Below are 19,050 nucleotides of genomic sequence, written 5' to 3' on the forward strand. Positions count from 1 at the left end.
TATGTACTTACACAGGAGCGTAGACATGTGGAGACGCACTTATTGCTTTACAAATAAATGTTTCAACCGGTAATTAACGGGCAACAATAAGAAACCACCCACTTTCCCCCATCGTTCGTAGCCACATATTAATTCGATTTTAATTGCATCGGGGAAAGAAAACATACGGCCTTGAAAGAAAGAACAGGTAATAAAGCGAACGTCCACGTAGAAGAAACGCGTGGCTATAGAATCGTACAACATTGTATCTTTCCTTTTCCTTCGATATCGTTCTTTGAATTCCGCAAATAAAACACAATTATACTCGGGGAACGTTTAACGGGGAGCATGTAAAAAGAAAAGAGAAGAACGTAGGAACGATCAACGTTGGAATTCTACGCGGTGTTTAAGAAGAATGAAAATGAAAGAGTAATTTGTTATTAATACCTGTTATAACCGAAATACAATATTTTTATTTATCATACATCGCGTTACATAATCTACTTACTTTGTGCACGTTCAATCAGACAAGAAGGAAGGAAGGAAGGAAAGAAAGAGGAAAGAAAGAAAGGAAAACAAAAATAAAAGAAAAGAAAAAGAAGCAACAACGACGAAACGTGTTTTTACAAACGGAGAAAAAAAAAGGAAAGCAAACCAAGAAAGCAAACAGTAACATTGTAAACATTTAACCACAACTTTATTACATCTTATTATATATCCATTATAGTTTTATACAAAAGAAAGAACTTGGCCTCGTAAGCCACGATTTAGACAAAAGGAACTATTACGTGCGGCCATCTGCTTCTTCCGTTAAGCTACGAAAAAGCATCAACTTTTCGAATAAGCACTATAATAATTATTGAAAATAATTAAATACCCGAAAGAAAATCGGTTAAAAAGGATCCGTCTATCTCTTAATTATATACGATTACGCATAACGGAATACCTCTACCTCCTACCTACTCTCTCCCCCTACCTCACCTCATCCAATCATCTAGCTATCAAGTGAACAGATTATTAAATGAATCGTAGAAATTTCGATAAAGTAGCGCATTCAAACGCATTTCTATTGTGTGCAGGCGTAAATCATTCGTTATCATTTTCTATATCATTTTATATCGATCACGTTATTGTGCAATATAATATATTCAAATTTAAACATTCGTACGTAACACATGCCGTGGCAAATTACGTGTTACATGTTTTGAAAAACGAAATCTTTATCATTTAACGTAATCTCTGCAATATGATGAAAGATAGTGTGTCGGATTGCTCCGAAAAATTTTATAAAAGGTCTTGGATCGAAAGAAAAAGAAATAGAAAAGAGAAGAGAGAAAAAATTACAAGGAAAAAGAAAAAGGAAAAGAAAGAAAAAAAATCGAACAAGTATCTCCCTGTGCTTTCACTACAGGTTATTTTTATTAAATTAGATATAATGGAATTCTTCGATGAATCACGCGACTGAATAAAAGATGAATCCTCGTTGGAGAAGCGTTCGCGTGTCAGACAGAGACAGAGATGACCGACCGACCGATCGAGAAAAAGAGAGAGAGAGAGAGAAAGAGAGAGAGGATAGCGAGTGAAGAGCAAAAACGATCAAGTGCCTGGGGGTGAAAAAGCTTGGGGAAGAATGTCGATATTAATAAAAGTTCAATTCAGCCAATAGCCCGTGGGAATTAGAATAAAGGCTTTTCCGAAAGAAAAGAAGAAGAAAAATTAGGTGGCCAAGATAAAGCTGACTTTTCAATAGCTGACTGATTGACAGACAAATAGAAAGAAAGAGAAGTTTCTAACGTTTGAAAATATTCCAATGTTAAATCAATCGTATAAGAAATTCATTTATTTGTTTAAAAAATACGGAATTTTCTTGAAAGAGTAAAATGCACTTTACTTTTTCCTTTCACATCCTTGCGTTTGCTTTCTTTTCTTTTCTTTTTTTTTCTTTTTTTTTGATAAAATTCTTCGAAACGATCCGATCTGTTTTGTATAAAAATAATTGAATCTTTAGCACCTTTGATATTGTAATATATCGCAGACAATTTTTCTCTCTGCACTTAGTCTTACGCACTTATAACGGTACGGTATAAAAGTGAAGGAATTTAATGGATCAAAAAAGGAAAAGGTAACTGAAATTAAGCCAATCTCGTTTATTCGCTTGATCGGTCACGAATGCGTGATAATGCGTTCAATAAAAGAACGTAACGAAAGCATTACAAACGATTTCTTTCTTTTTCTTTTCCTTCTTTTTTCTTTTTATTTCTTTCCTTTTCTCTTTCGAAAAGAAATAACGTCGTTCGCAACAAACGTACGAGAGAATGAGAAAAAAACGAAAACAAGAAAAAAAGAATCTTTCAATGTATACGAGGAATGAGGGATAGGGAAGGGATAGGGAGAGAGAGAAGGGAAGAAAAAAAATCAAAGGCACACGATTTAAACGGCCGGAATGCCGAACGAGAGACAAAACTTTTCCTTTACTCGCCGATAGACGTGGATGCTGATACCTGTTGCATGCCGACAGAAAAAAAAAGGAAAAAAGAAGAAAAAAAAACACGAGGTGTACTGATAGGACGATTTAATGTCTGAATTTATTTTCACGGTTTACTATTCCGCACACACGCGCCCATATTTACACGCGTCTTTTTTTTTTTTACACCGCGGAAATTACGAGCACACTTTATGACACCCTCATAGGTATGGTACTTTATCCGCGAAATATATAAATTGCGTTGCTAAAGCGTTAATGAATAAAAATACGAAGCGTAAAAATATAGGTTAAATTCATCTCTCTCTATCTCTCTCTCTCTAATCTTTTAACTCTCTCCATCTTTCTCGTGTATATATCAATGAAGAAATTAATTAAGAAAAATAAAGAAACGTGACATTTTATCGATATAAATATTTCTAAACTTTCCTAAAAGATTTTTATCTTAAACGAATCGAGATATATAAAATTCGAGATGAAACTTTGAAATTTTGTCGTCTGATAAAATTGTCGATCGAAGATCCAATACACTCTTCTAATAAGTACACAAACACACACGCATGTGCATACATGTATGTATGTATTAGATACATACGCAGAATAGTATTTAACCAGTGATACGAAGCGTGAAAAGCTCTCATCGACGAACTGTCTATCCCACGTATCATCTATCGTATGCAATCTCATCGAAATTCGTTCTCTCGAACGTGACTACTACTATCGATAAGCAAATACCCGAAACATTTCCGATTCGGCAGTCTGTCGCGAGAGCACTGTGCAATTCTAACTACAGCTCGTTACTTCTAATGCTTAGACGATTCGCTCGAGTGCCTTCGTTCGTAGTACCCTCTTCGCGTGGCGAGCCATCAACGATTCACTTTCTTTCCCTCGCTAATCGACCGAAGGATGATCATTTTCGTGGCACACGTTAAGCCGTATCGATCTTTACACATCGTACACATCGTTCGTAATTATCGACTGCTTTTATGTGATCCATCAAAAAGAAAAGAAAAGAAAGAAAAGAAACAAATTAATTCTTTCCTTTAAAATCTAAACGATTTCAATAATATCAATAACATCAAATTTCAATAATATCATAATATTCGATAACATCAACCGTGCGAAAGTATACGTCTGGCAAGAACAACAAAAAAAAAGAAAAAGGGAAGAAGAGAAAGATAGTACAAAAAATAACATCTATCGTAATTTTGAGAAAGGAAATAAATTTGTCTAAAATTCGACATTCCAAATTTGTTTGCAGGTGAACGACCGTACAAGTGCCATTTACCGGACTGCGGACGGGCTTTCATCCAACTATCGAACCTTCAGCAACATCTTCGGAATCACGATGCCCAGGTGGAAAGGGCGAAGAACCGGCCGTTCCACTGCAACATCTGCGGAAAGGGCTTCGCCACGGAGTCCAGCCTCCGTACCCATACGTCGAAGGTCAGTCATGTATGTACCAAATCCGACGTCCAACACACGCATTATCGTTATTTTAAAGAGATAATGGGCTGGGGCCGCTGCCCATGGATTCGAGAAAGACGAAGGTCGATCGTTGAAACGCGCGAACTCGTAATGAACGATGATCTCTTCTCTTTGGCTATTTCGTTTAACTCTATCATTCGTTATATCTTTCCATTCTTTTATTTTTTTTTTTTAATCTTCCTTCTATTCTTATATCTTAATCAAGAAAAGCACGCGTCCAAGGCACGCACATTATTTAAGCAGATTACGCATAAAAGGTGGTGGGTCACGCTTGCATTGAATTATTACGTTATTATAGATATATATATGTAGGTCGAATAAATGAAAAGGTCATAATAAAATCGTATATCTTTCTTAGTCATCATTGGATCGTCTTAAATCGATCCTTTAAATAATCTCGATTATTCATTAATCATTTAGGTATCCCAAAGTCGCTAGAATATATATCATTGTCTTAGCTTACGATAGTTGTCGCTTTTATTATATATAATATATCGGAAACGCTTCGCTTTGCTTTGGTTTCGGTGTAATAATTGTAATATAGAAGCTTCGGATATGTTGCAACAAGAGTATAATAAATAGGTTCGTCGAGAAATATTCTTGATACTTAATTTGGAATGGAATATCCTTTCCAACCCCATCGAAGATTGTTCAACAGTCTGTTAACGATAAAACGTTTTGAAATTATGACGGTTATGTCGCCGAAGGCTCTGTATACTCTCGAAAAAGAGAGAGAGAAAGAGAGAGAGAGAGAGAAAGGAGATGAGATAAGGAAAAAAATTGGAAGCAAAAAACCACATCAAGTTTCTACCCTTCGACGCCCTTCGATGCGAAAGGGTTGGATGAAATGCATCGTAAAGACGACGAGGGGTGTTCTTGTTCGTTTCGTAAGAAGAAAGAATGAATGTTTCGATTTACCCTAACGTTTCGATTGGACTGAGTCTTTTTATGTATATGTATATATATATATATTTACTACTATACGATGGATATATACATATATGTATATAGTGTGACTGCGAGAACAGAATCGATTTTCAAATTTAGCCCTTTCGCGAGGGATTTCCAATGAAAAACGCGAACCGATCTCTCTTTCATTTGATACGTCGAGTAAGATCGAGCGAGCTAGTAACTTTCTCAACCCTTTGAAAGCGCGCGTCGGGCACATGTCTCGTCGAAAAAACGTGGGAAGGCATCTGTTGAAAGTACAGGAGAAAAGGGGGAGAGAGATAGAGGAGAAAGATGAAGAGGAAGAGGAGAAAGAGGTCTATGCCTTCTCCTTTTCCTCTCAGCTTCCGTCGCAAGGAGGAGTTGAACTGCTGTGTACGGTGAAACTTTTTGCCGATACCAATTACATCGGGCTCCTAACAGTCTCTCTCTCTCTCTCTCTCTCTCTCTCTCTCTCTCTCTTTCTTTCTTTCTTTCCTTCTATTTATAGAACGTAGCGTTCACAACCGGATCGTTGTTGCTACCACCGAGATAAAACTACTTTTCCTACGACCAATCGAATTTTGTTGTTCGACAAATTTCCTCTTTTTATTTTCTTTATTTTTCTTTTTTTTTAATTTATTTATTTCTTCTTGTAATCCTTAAGACGAGAACGCTCGGAAATGATTTAGATCAATCATAATACCCACGAGAAAATAATTCTTTTTCTTGTTTTTCATATAAATATGTTAATATATATATATGTATGTATAATTTTGATGGATAAATAATTTTTGTCATAATTAGTTTAACCAAAATACTTTGGAATTTAATGAAGAAAAAAAAAATAACGTCAGACACGTAACACAAAAGGGAAATTTTCCTTCGACTATAAAATACCTCTCGTACGTCGTTCTTCCCACGCCAATAAATATTCTTCTTTTTAACGCCCAGCTCTCATCGGGATGCTCTAATTGAAAGCTAATCCATGGTTAAGGAAGGGGCTAGTGGTGATCCCACCTAGTCCCTTCAGGCACGGCCTCGATAAATCTCCGGTAAAGTCGCGTCGGCGAACCCACCCATCCGCCTATCGTTTTTCTTTTTTCTTTTTTTTTCCTCCCTCTCTCTCTCTCTCTCTCTCTCTCTCTCTCTCTCTCTTTCGTTTTTTTTTATATTTTTTTTCTTCTTTCTTTCTTTACCATCATGGAAAAAAGGGTAAAACAGGATAGTATAAGACGAGGGAAAATAAGGCGATACGAAAGTACTCCGCTATTAAAGGGCTATTACGAGCTGCTTCTTTTTTATACCCCGTCTCTTTTTTTAGCCGTTGTCGAGCACGAGATAGCAAGGTAGCCTACGTATACAAGACGAGTTCTCGTTCTTCCTGGTAAGGTCTTGGTAGGATTACTTCGACGTGTAGCGCGAACGAACAGTATCTAAACGTGTTTCTTGCGATCCTATCCATTGACACGATGTTCCGTCATTGTTCGACGAGTAGGACGCTCACAGTGATGCGCGTAAAATATGATTCCACTTTTTCCCAACTAGTCCAGAGTACAGACTTCCTTTTTCACGATCGTACTAGACGGCTTTATCGTTTTCTTCCTTCTTCCGAGAATAATACTCGTGTTACTGTTACAACCTAAAAGAAAATAACAAACAAGAACTCGATAGAATAGACGATCTGAAAGTAGTTAAACGTTTTCGTCGATAAGATAACGAGAGAGAAAAAAGAAGGAGAAAAAAGATTTGTAAAGAAGGAAAAAACAGATTTTAAAGAAGAAGAAGAAAATGAAGATGAAGATGAAGAAGAAAAAGAAGAAGGGAAAGAACGTGAGAAGATGAAGAAAAAGATGAAGAAGAAGGAACGAACGAACGAGCGAACGTAGACGATCTTGCAAGAGTACGGAGGAGTAATTAAAAGCCGCCAACGCGACAGAAACGGAGTTCGCCCGTTGGAAATAAAACGAAACGAAACGAAACGAAACGAAACAAATGGAGAACTCGAGCCCATCTTCCGCGGCTAATCGAATTTTCGCCGGGGCAGATTTCTTGAAATTGTTTTCGCTATTTCGAGTCACTTCGTTCCGTCGGACGAAGACTCTGATATCTAATGGCTGGTTGTTTAAAAAAAAAAAAAAAATAAGAAAGTAAAAAGAAAAAGCGAAAGATGAAGTTTCAGAGAGAAAGAAATACAGAGTGTGATAGTAAGAGAGAGAGAGAGAATATACGACCTAAAAAGAAGGATGACGAAAGAAGAAGCGAAGAGAATCATAACGAAGGTCCTTTCCGAACATAAATCGCTAAAAGTTGAATCTTCCAAAGTAAAGAAAAAAAAAAAAAAAAGCAGGAAAAAAGATGAAAAAGATGAACTCGTTGAATTAGATGCTGAGAGTAATCGTTACATAAATAGCTGAAACAAAAAGCAAAAAAATAATTATGTCAGAGTAATACAGCAGATATTATCATATTAACGCTATAAATAAGATATGGTTAATCGAATGCCATTAACGTTCTCTTATATGTATAATAGATTAGAGAAGAGAAATATTACCCAATTAGCATTAAGAGTATCCCGTTTTTCACCAAGCCGATAGATTTTTATACATGTACATGCTGACAACGCATCGTATTAGGAATCAAAACGTAACGTTGTTTAAAGAAAAAAAAAAGAAAAGAAAAGAAAAAGTACACCCTCTACCTTTTATCGCTATATTAGAAATATACCAGTATTCGATTCTACTTCCTACGTTGTACGTGTGAACCTACATCGTGATTGTGTTTAAGCGAGATTGTGTTTCGTTTCCCAACGCAATCTCGTTGAGTGTCGGTGAAATCGAAACAGAGCAAACGGTTTTGAAAATAAAACGAAATAAAACTGCCGACTAGGGAGAAAGAAAGAGAGAATGACGGGTTGTGCGAGGGTGGTAGGAGAGGGATGATCGTGGAAAGAGAAACGAAAGAGTTACGTCGGTAGCTCGTAACTTGGCGTGTCGACGAAACATTATCCCTGGAAAAGGAAAGACAATACACTCCGAGCATAATATTATAATAGGCCGAAGCGTAAATGTATTATAGAGAGTACGGATCGACGGTATTACTCCGGGCATGAAAGCTCTCGACTACGGTACCTACACACACCCTCCCCCTCCAACCCACTTTCTTTCCACTTTTCCTCCTTCCTTTATTCTCTTCGACACTCATCCCCTTTTCGTACCTCCCATACTACCTCCCACCCTCCCCGTTCCCCGTCAAACAGGGGCGGATCTTAGAGAAAGCGTAGTCATCCGAGCGTTTCCTTCATTGCGATCATTGTTCCTCCATTTACACATGTACGTATGTATATGTATATGTGTATATATATTTATATGTATATATATGTACGAGTATAGGTATTAATCTATCTATATATGTAAATCGTCATGGATCAACGATTCTTCTCCTTCGAAAACAAACCTACCTCGAACCTGATTGGATCGATCTCTGCAAATACGTTAACGTAGTTAACGATCTCTTTTTTTTTCTTCTTTTGTGTTGTTCTCTTTTCGATCGTCCAACGTTTTTTCTTTCTTTTTTCTTTTTTTTTTCAAAGTTCGCACGTAGATATATTCGAAAGTTATCGAAGCGATTACACGAAAGAAGAACGTCCGACGAGCGTATCCGTTAACGCTCGAAAAACCAGGACGAGATCAAAATAAACTCAACGACGTGGATTTTTGTTGTTATTTTTACATCCCGGGCAAGTATCCAATAGGCTGATACGCATCTATGTATGTGTGTCTATGTCTGTGTTCATGTAAACGCGCCGGGCGAAGACATATTGCAAAATATCTATCGGGAAACGGCATAAAAGACGATGTCTGAAAATAAGACTGGATATACATGCATAACAGCATAATAGAAACAACGATGAAATTACTTTCGTAGAGTAACGTCTTAACTTTCATCTACATGCGACATTACATCGGAGAACGGTATCGACGGGACGATAAAAAAATGAAAACAAGAAGAGAAAAAAGAAAAAGAAAAAAAAAGAAAGGAATAAGAAAGTCATCTTTTTCTCTCAAACCCCGTTGTAATTCTTTCATTTCTTTTTTATCCTCGAAGTCTCGGAGTCCACTGTCACGGAACCTTAGTATTTATCCGTAGTTTAGCGGTACAAAGGTTGAATGTCGTGTAACACGGTAGATTCCCCCTGTTCCCTGGGAAAACACGGGCAAACAGAAAAAGTAAGAAATAGAGAGAAGAAGAGAGAGAGAGAAAGAGAAAGAGACCCTTTTTCTCTGACTCACCTAACTCGCACCCTACCTCCTCTTTTCTTAATTGCCCCCAGCGCGTAGCTCGGTAAAAACTCGTTAGCCATTAGATTTATTTTCTCTCGCGGCGAGTACTACTACTGTTACTGGAAACTCACCGAAAATCTCTTGACGGTCGTAATCGTTTAGTCTCGTTTCTTAGATTTTTTTCTACTAGCCCCACCTCATCCCCACCCAAGTCTTTCTCCCCCTCTCTCTATCCTCGTAGTCGTTCACTGAACTGTTCTTTCTGTTCTATAAAAAAAAAAAAAGAATATTTACATACGCGAATAAAATTTATTATATGTGCACGGTAACATTAAAGGAAAATGCATGTGCATATGCGAATGTCAATGTGAATATACTCGTATTAACGTTGATGTAACGTCGATCCGAATTATTCGCCATTAGATACGGCTTTTCCTTTGTCCCTTACCATCGAAATACCCCGTAATGACGATTAAAGGTAAAACGATCTCACCGATGGGAATACCCACGGGAATCATACCTTTTGAACTGTAATTTCAACCCTTTCAATCTGCGCGTTTCGACCACGCTTATCACGCTCGTATGTGTGGTTTATATTTTACCATTTGATTTTCATTATTACCATCAAGCTAGACTTATTTTTACCTATCATTCTCGATAAATATTTTAAACGAAAGCCGATCAATCATTAATACCGAAGCTCGTAGCAACAGGTGAATTAATTCGGACGAGGAGGGAAACAAAAAAAGGAACAAAAAAAAAAAAAGATAAAAAAGGATAAAAAAAATGTACTTACGCGCGAGTCTGGTAAAGCGTTGCATAAATTGATTAACCCGGTCATTTAAACGATTTGCATAGCACGTAAATTATCGGTTTAACCTTGATATCTACTAGGGACGGAAGAAGGGGTTGAAACTGCTCCATTTTTTTTTTATCGACGTATTTTTTTTCCGTTTCTTTTTTCTTTCGTTTTTCTACTCACATTTCGTGCCATACTGATACCGATACGTAATGAAGCATTATTGAACTTAGATCTTAAATTACAAAGAAAAAGAAAAGAAAATTAGAAGAATAAAGATAGAAAGGATCATTCTCCTATTGGTTTCCCGGAAAATTCGATATACCAACGTCTTCTTCGACACTTCGATAAGGGTAGTTAATCGTTGGTCCTTAACGTCCGCTCGGTTTTCCAATTAAGCAAGCAAGCTCGAAACTCACCTCTTTAGAAGCTCCACTTCAGCCTTCTACGGCGGTAAACATCGTTGCCTGGCGAATCTCCAGAAGAATCTTCGCTCTTTGTCTCTCTCTCTCTCTCTTTTCTTTTCTTTTTTCTTCTTTTTTGTACTGTTAAAATAGAAAAGTAGAACGGGTGGTCTTTCGCAGTAGTACGAATTACAGTCGACCCTTTCCCACACTTGAGAAAAACTCGTTCTTTAGAGAGAAAAATCAACTTTTCCACGATCCTTTTCGATAAAAGATTTTCCACGAACAAGATTTAACGAAATTAAGTAGTAAGAACGAAGAAGTAAAACACGAATGAACGTCGATAAAAGAAACGAAAGATGGCACAAAGTAATAATAACAGAATTAAAAACATATTTTATCGGAAACGAAACAAGATAGAATCTGAATATTTTATAAAAATCCTCTACCCGTAAAATTCGATATTATTTTATTATATATTATAGATTTTTTTTATTAATATTATCGACCTATATAATTCTCTTAACAAGAACTATCTTAAAATAAGGAAACATAAACAAAAATAAAAAGAAACAAAAGCGAAGAATTCCAAGCAACGAAAAAATCATATTGAGATTCGCGCGTTTGCGGTTCAACGGATGGATTAAAATCGAATGTGCGAAAAGAGGAAAAGATGATGGGGGTAAGGGAAAAAAATGAACAACAACAAGAGAGAAAGAGAAAGGGAAAAAAAAGAAAAGGAGAAGGAGGGAAAAAACGTGTACGTACGAGCTAATAATTAAGTCCCGAGCGGGGACATTTTTTTTCTCTTCGTCGTTAGATCGCGTTCAACCCCTATGGTATTAATTTTTTTAACTCCGCCTCTGCGGCTCGACGAGCTTTTTTTCTCCCTCTTTCTCCCTTCCTCTGTCTCTCTCTCTCTCTCTCTCTCTCTCTTTCTCTTTCTCTCCCTCTATTTTTCTCCCTCTCTTTCTTCGTCGTCGTCGTTGTCATACATGTTCGGGCGGGAACGAGCCCTAATGAAATCATTCCCGCGCCGATTCGAAAGCGGACCAGGATATTTCTACTATCCATTGTCCGCGACAACCCTCCGGACTACGTATTCGTTCTCTCTCTCTCTCTCTTTCTCTCTCTCTCTCTCTCTCTCTTTCTATTTCTTTCTATACCTTCTATTCCCCTATCTCTCTCTCTCTTTCTTTTCTCTCTCTTTTTCTCTCTCGACTTCGGCTTCTCCAGACTGCCATTGGCAAAACTCTCCAACCCTCTTTTTTCACCTTTAAAACTCCTTCTCCATCCTCGGTGATCACGCGACACGTGTTGAAAACGCGCGAGAACGTTGCTGTACGATAGAAACAACGTTACTCGAAAGTGGATTAAAATTAAAATGGGAAGGAATAAAGAGTACGTTGTCGTCGTAGTCGTCGTCAATAAGCTAGGGTGAGACTGCTCGTTCTTCGGGTGGGATATGGTGGGGTGGGTGGTTGAGTAGTGGGGAGGGGTTATCGAACGGCAAACAATATATTTTTTGCACAGATTAAATAAAGCCGTCATTGTCGCTCGCGTTATTCGCTCGCTTAATATGCGAAGCGAAAATGAAGTTCTTTTCTTTTTTCTATTTATTTTTCTTTTTGTTGGTTTCTTTTTTTTTCATTTTTGTTTGTTCGTTCTTTCGTTCGTTTGTTCGTTCGTTTTGTTTTATTCTTTTTCTCTTTTTCCTCCTTCTTTCGTTCCGACGAGATGTATAATAAATACGATATTTAAAATCGAAACGTATCCCTTTCCGGATTTGAATTTAACTCGTCCGAAAACGTGACCATACATGATATATGTAAAATAGATAAAAGCATATTTACATGTATATATGTATGTATGTATTCAAGTATATGTTTATAATATATCTACGATATAAATGTATAACTACACGTTTAGAGAGATAGGAAATTCAGTAATATACCTAGAAACTTGAGTTCTCTGGTAAACGTATTTTATTGCTTCTACTATATTATTCCATCGCTAACGATATCAATGTTTAATTAGATAACTGCATAGAACGACCCTCAGAATTGCAATGGAAACTACGATCATTAATCGATATAATTTTCATCGTCCTAATTTATCGTTATTCTAGGAATAAGTGTTATGCGTGTAATCGAAACGAGCACGCTATCGATAAACTTAAAATATGCAGGTTTCTCGATTCCATGCCATTTTCGTTATACTCCCGAAGTCTATACACACACACACACATATATATATATATATAAATATATACATATGTACATATGTATGTACGTATGATGTGAAATTGCAAAGTTTGACAGGAATATCCATCGGCGCAATCGCACGCGGCACACGTCAAATGTGCTCAGTAACAAAGTGAAAAGGAGAGAGAGAGAGAAAGAGAGATTAATCATCGAAAAGATTATGAATTATATTTAATTACGATTTCCTCGATGACATGCTATACGAATCATTCATAATCTCGTGAAAGGGAAAAGAAAGAATGGAAATGAAAAATATTTATTTCACTTATCGATTCTACAATTTATTTAAAAGAACTTATTGAGCAATAGTAAAAAGAAGAGAGAGAGAGAGAGAGAGAGAGAGAGAGAGAGAAGAAGAGAGTGAAGAAAAAAGAGTGATAGCACAAAATAAAAAAAAGAAGGGCGAGGAAGGAAAAGAGATGCGATCGAAAGAATATCTTTCGCAGGCTCCGTTCGAGCGCAGCGGAGTCGAAGAATCGTGCGAAGGTTGTCTGCTGGCGAGGCTCGCGACCTCGCGAGTGCGACTAAAAAAGCCAAGGAAAGGAGACAGAGAAAAAGAAGGAACAACAACGAGAAAAGAATTGCGCGCCACGAGAACGGCCTTGGCTCTTTATCGGCGCGTCCGATGAAAAGAGAATCGCCGCGAATTGACTCAACTCGAGCTTCGATTTTTATTATTTCTCATTAATACTTTTCGTTCCCTTTTCTTCTTTTTTCTTTATTTCTTTTCATTTTGTTCTCTTTTTTCGTTTTTGATCAATTACTTATTCACCCACTACACAAGGTCCGATTTACCGAACGTAATTTTATTTCTATCCGGCTTAATCAAACGTTGCTGAAAGTTTTACAAGTCGAAAGAAAGGCAAAAAAGAGAAAAGAAGAATGAATCCCTTGTATTGTCTTTGAACTGTTCACGAACCGAGTGTCTTTGATAATATCTTTTGGGAAAACGAAAACCTACGCGATAACGCTCGTTCCGATTGAATCGCATCGAAAAATTCCAAAGCAACGATTTAATATATGACTTGTTTTAACACACGTCGATGGAAACGATCGCGCACCGTCAATTGCGCAACGCTGCCCGATGCTCTGACAGTTTTTGACATGAAACGTGACACAGCGCGATCGCGCTCGTTGGCATTAAAACGATTATACGTCGTATAAGTTCGACGAGTTTATATTTTTTTCTATGCTTCCCGATGATGATAATAATACGATGAAATAAAATAAATAAGGCGTTTGACGCGAGTGTAGTAGAAGTAACGCTTGATTAAAAGAAAAAGAAACAGAAAGAAAAGATTAGAAAAGGAAGAAAGAATCGATTGGTACAGCAAAGGGGGGAAGAGAAAGATAGAGAGAAAGAAAAAGAAGAAGAAAAGGAAAGAAAAGATAAAGAAAATGAGAAGCGAATGAAACTGGAATAGCCGAGACAGATGTCGTGTTGTCTGAAGCGATAAGAAGAAAATGAGGGCTTATCTTTTTTCGATGATCCGAAGGTGTCGCAAAGTTTTCAATAAATAAAAAGTAAAAAAGAAGAAAAAGAAAAAGGGAAAGAGAAAGAAAAGAAAAGGAAAAGAAAAGGAAAAAAAAAAGAACGCAACCGGTTGATCAAAGACGGTCCCTTCTACGCGGAACACAAAATGGCTACATCGAGCTAAGCGTCACGCACCGCTACGCGTGTGCTCACACCCACTTCCTTTTTATGCCACTCCCTGGCCCGGACCCCTAGGCATCGGGCCTCAAAGAATTCGAGGCGAAGCGATAATCTTTGAGCGAAATCTTTCTCGTCTGTAGGAACGGAAACTCGATAATTCAAAAAGAATAATTGAACGAGAACGAGAGAGAAAGAGATAGATAGCTAGAGAGAAAAAGATGATAAATTATTACCGAGCAAAATCGTCGAGTTGCTGAGCTGAAAACTTCCTTCGAGTTTTATGACACGGTCACTGTGAAATTTATACCAAGGAGGACACTTGATTTCATCGATTCCAAAAGGAGAAATCGTAAGGCGCCCAGGTTAACTATTGAATTAGAGATACTAGTTTCGGTTTAACAGAACGGCCAGCCAATAAACTGCCCAGGAGAAAGATATAGAAAGATAGAGAAAGAGAAAGATGAATCTGGTCACGGCGAATCATAAACTCCTTCGGAGTATTCGCCCACGCTACGTTGGGCTTCGCTCAGTTTGATGCTGGAAAAGAACGATGAAGCGAGATCTCGTAGAAGAAGAAAGAGGAGGAGGATAAGAAGAAGAAGAAGAAGAAGAAGAAGAAGAAGAAGAAGAAGAAGAAGAGTAAGAAAAAGAAAAAAGCAGTCTTGAGAAGGAGGTGTGGGACGGAGGATGAAGTGGAATCGAAAGAAAAGGATGAAGAGAGGCGAGATGCTGTGTGGCAGGAACGAAGAAGAAGAAGAAGAGGAGAAAGAAACGCTAGAAGAGAAAGAGAGAGAGAGAAAGAGAGAGGGAAAAGGAGGGAGGGTGGGAGGAAAAGAGAGAGAGAGAAAAAGATAGAAGTCGAGGCACTCGAGAGCGGCGCAAAAAGCGAGGATGCAGGCAAAAAAGGAAGAGCACGAGCGAAGAAACCGGTTTTTTCCAGTTGGGCCAGGTCGGGGCGTCGAACCTACGGACCGCAGCCTCCCTCCGAGAATAACTTGCATGCGGCAGCTCCAGCGTCGGCGGCGGCGGCGGCGGTGGCCAGCGTCGCAGTAGTCCTCCTCCTCCTCCTCCTCCTCCTCCTCCTCCTCCTCCTCTTCTTTCTCCTCTTCCTTCTTCTTCTTCTTCTTCTTTTTCCTCCTCTTCTTCCTTCTCCTCTTCTTCTTCTGCTTCTTCTTCATCTTCTTCTTCTTCGTCAACCTCTTCTTTTTCTCTTTCTCTGGTCTCCTTCACAAGACGATAGAAGTTGCCTTAGGTCCGGGAAAAAAAAAAAAGAAAGGAGACAAGAAGACTCGCCAAAGAACGTACTGAAAAAAGATTAAACTGCAGAAGGAGGAGAAGGAGGTGGAGACGATGATGACGACGACGACGACTACGACGATGAAAATAAAATGAAAAGAATTGGGAAAGAGTGGGGATAGAAAAAGGACAGCTCCAAGAGATGAAAAAGAAAGGAGGCCCCCGAAACATTAAGGTCATTGCCGTTCGGTCCCGTTTTAGATGCTCCTGGCGTCGACCTCTTACTTCTTTTCTTCTCATCCACTTGTTCGTCCGGGTTTAACCTAGGTCCGGGATCGAAAACACGGCCCGACGGATCCTACTACCTAACTACCTAACCACAAAGGTCTCTTTTCTTTTGCATTTCTAAACGAATTCTTACGATAATTCATATATCATACTAGATATATGATACTTGTACCTAATTATATTCTATTTCCTTCGAATTAATGATAATTACAATCACGAATCGAACGTATCTTCTTAATCGAGAGATCAAATGATAATCGTTATCGTATTGTATTATCGAATTAGCATAAATCAGGGAGAAAATAATCGCATCTTCTCAGTTAACTAATGGAATCTCCTGTCGAGGACTATATTTTAGAATTAGTTCGATCTTCTCGTCATTTCGACGATCCAAATATTTTCAAATTCGTTTTATCGAATAAACAATCTGTATTCCTCTTTCTAAGTAAGATCCGAGAATAGAGTGAAGATAGGGAATAGACGTTTCTTCTAAAGTCTTCTTTTACAAAAAATTCAAACAATGAAGAACAATATGTTAGAAAAAAGAGGGAAGGAAGGAAGGAAGGATGGAAGAAAGGAAGAAAGGAAGGAAGAAGGGAGGAAGGCAGGAAAAAAGAAACGAGATGGTGAGACTCCGCCAAAAGTTTCGGGTCATTGCCGTCTTGTCTCGTTTTAGCCTTTCCTGTCCGCCTCCTCCTTTGGCTGCGTTATTCTTCTTCTTCTTCTTTCTCTTTTCTCCCTCCGCTTTAAGCAGTCTTTCGTACAAGGTTGGCCGCCATGTTTTTCCTCGGGCGCGTACCCCCCTACCGCCTCGTGTGAGTGTAACTGACCTTCGTATATGCAAGAGAAAGAAAGAAAGAGAGAGAGAGAGAGAGAAAGAGAGAGAGAGAAATATAGAAAGAGATGAGAAAAGAAGGGGAAAATAAGAATGATACTACCGCGAAACCGTTTCTTTAATACGAGGCCGCGTATAAGAAATGCATTGCCTGATAGTGAGGACGTCGAATTTCATTCATTTTGTCATTAATGTTATTAATAATAAATTAATAACATGGCCCATCGTGAGAAGCCGCGATAATAGTTAGCGAATAGATAAGAATATAAACGGTAATAATGGATGTTTCAGAAGAAGTTAGTGACTCTTGCGACATTCTGACGATGGTCATGTTGATAGAAAACTATCGATAAATCGTAGGTGTTAGATTTTAACGCTTTTTCCATCCGTACCGTTCATCGGTGAGGTTCAGTGAGGTCGATCGGAGCGTCACCGTCGACAAGAGTGGTTCCTTTGTTTTCGCAATTTCCGTATTGACTACCATACGTAGATGTATATGTGTATATTATAATTATAAATGCACGTGCACATCGAAGACGAATAATAGCAAAGAGATTAGATAAAAGTCCTGATTACGAATGGAGCCATACTCCGATCGTTCTCCAAGCCCCACGCTTCGTTAACGTTCGACAGTCTGGTATGCAGTAATAATTTTCATTCAGTTTGCTTTTGTAAATAACTTTCTTTCCTTAACTTTTCAAATCGCGTTCTTTTCCATTTGCGAGAGAGAAATAATCGTAACACAAATTGCTCTACATAGGCGTAATATCGTAACGAGAGGAATAAGGAGAAAAAAAAAGAAAACAAAAAAGAGAAGAAAAAAAAGGATCATTGTGTAACGTTATCTTTAAACCAAGAAAGAAATTATTCGATTTTAAAAGAATTACCATGAAATCAGCTTTACGAATGCCACGTAATTACGATCAGACGGAAGATGGAGAATCTTCCTCGCGGCGAGTAAGTACTACCAAGTAACGGTAAATCGTTGGTCCGGCTATTATTCGTTCTCCTTTACGCTCTCCTAAGACATGACGTAGGATCGTACGATCTTTGTCAAAATCAAAATATCTCTATACGATGATCTATATACTAAATATAAAATAAGATATTGCAATTAGAAACCAGACACTCGAACATTCTCGCAATGCCGTAGATATAGCGCGATGGTGATGGTGCGATTATTGTGGTGATGGGGGTGGTTAATTGGTGCCTTAACTCTTACCGGTAATCGTTCTGTTCTGTGCCCTGCCTGTCCTGCGCTTCTGGTTCGCAACTCTGTGGTGGTATTCTCTGGGTCGGCTCTCTACCGGGTGTGCCGCGTGTGCCTGCTTCCGGTTCTTCTTCTTCCGGCCCCCCAAAAAAGGAGTTGCAACAGCGTGTTGTGTTCCAGCAACACGCCGCCCTGATCGGCGGCCCGAACGCAACCAGCTGTCCTGTCTGCCACAAACTCTTCCTCGGTGGCGAAGCTCTGATGGAGCACATGAAGCACACCCACAAGGATCCAAATGCCTCCGGCGTTGCCAGTAAGTATCGAAACGACGCGACAGACAAACAATGTCGAGATTATGGCGTCTCACTTTACGTCTCTCTCTTTCTCCCTCATATTTATTCATTAATTGCCTCCTAGTCGTCTTCTTCTACCTTTTAGGCCTCGGGTTCCACCCCAATTATTTGACCTCTTTATAATTCCATATCTTCTATTTTACACGCACGTCTCTTTACTGTAATTTCCTCGTACATACGTACCACGTTATCCTTTCTACTCTATCATCTCGCACTGACCGCGATAGGAACGAATTTGTTGTTGTTTTATTTTCTTTCTTTCTTTCTTTCTTTCTTTCTTTCTTTCTTTCTTTCTTCCTTTCTTTCTTTCCTCCGTTCTTTCTTTCTTTCTCTCTCCTTTTTTTCTTTTTATTTTTTTTTTGCTAGCTCATCTTTTTTTTTGATCCTTTTAAAGTTAACTTCGTATTGACCGATGTTTCTTCAAATTCATAGATTCGTTCCTTCGCGTACATTGCGATCAATTCGGCTGGGTATTTGTAGGGATGCTTCTAACCTTATCTTACGCGATTTCGGGGTGGAAAACTGTCAAAAGTTAGAAGAAGGGATAGAGAGACAGACAGAGAGAGAGAGAGAGGAGGAAAAAAGGAGGGAAAGAGAGAAAGAGAGAAAAAAGGAAAGAAAGAAAGAGAAAGAGAGAGAAAGCAAGCGAGAAAGAAATAGTATTGTAGTAAAAAAGAGGAAAAAAGAGAAAGAGAGAGACAAAAGTGAATATATACGCGTAACGATGTCGTAAAACCGTAAGTAAGGCTAAGAGAGAGGTGGAGCAACCACTCGTCGAGACACGAGGGGTGGTTCGTCTTTAGCCTTTAAGTACGCCTCATATTATCCCCCACCCCCTGAAAGGAATT

General features: G+C 38.4%; 1 protein-coding gene across 10 annotated transcripts in view; it reads left to right on the forward strand.

Moving 5' to 3' along the window:
- Positions 1-19,050, forward strand: part of LOC127066335 (zinc finger protein 853-like) — a 97,151-nt gene that overhangs the window by 52,327 nt on the left and 25,774 nt on the right. For 6 of the 10 annotated variants that reach the window (XM_050999920.1, XM_050999911.1, XM_050999918.1 and 3 more), the window contains exons 4-5: positions 3,723-3,916; positions 18,003-18,162. In XM_050999920.1, the coding sequence (XP_050855877.1) occupies positions 3,723-3,916; positions 18,003-18,162 (354 nt within the window). The remainder of the gene's footprint in view (positions 1-3,722; positions 3,917-18,002; positions 18,163-19,050) is intronic. The other 4 variants (XM_050999914.1, XM_050999916.1, XM_050999913.1 and 1 more) reach the window with 3 other exon arrangements.

The sequence above is a fragment of the Vespula vulgaris genome, chromosome 9, assembly GCF_905475345.1.
Source record: "Vespula vulgaris chromosome 9, iyVesVulg1.1, whole genome shotgun sequence".
NCBI lineage: Eukaryota > Metazoa > Arthropoda > Insecta > Hymenoptera > Vespidae > Vespula > Vespula vulgaris.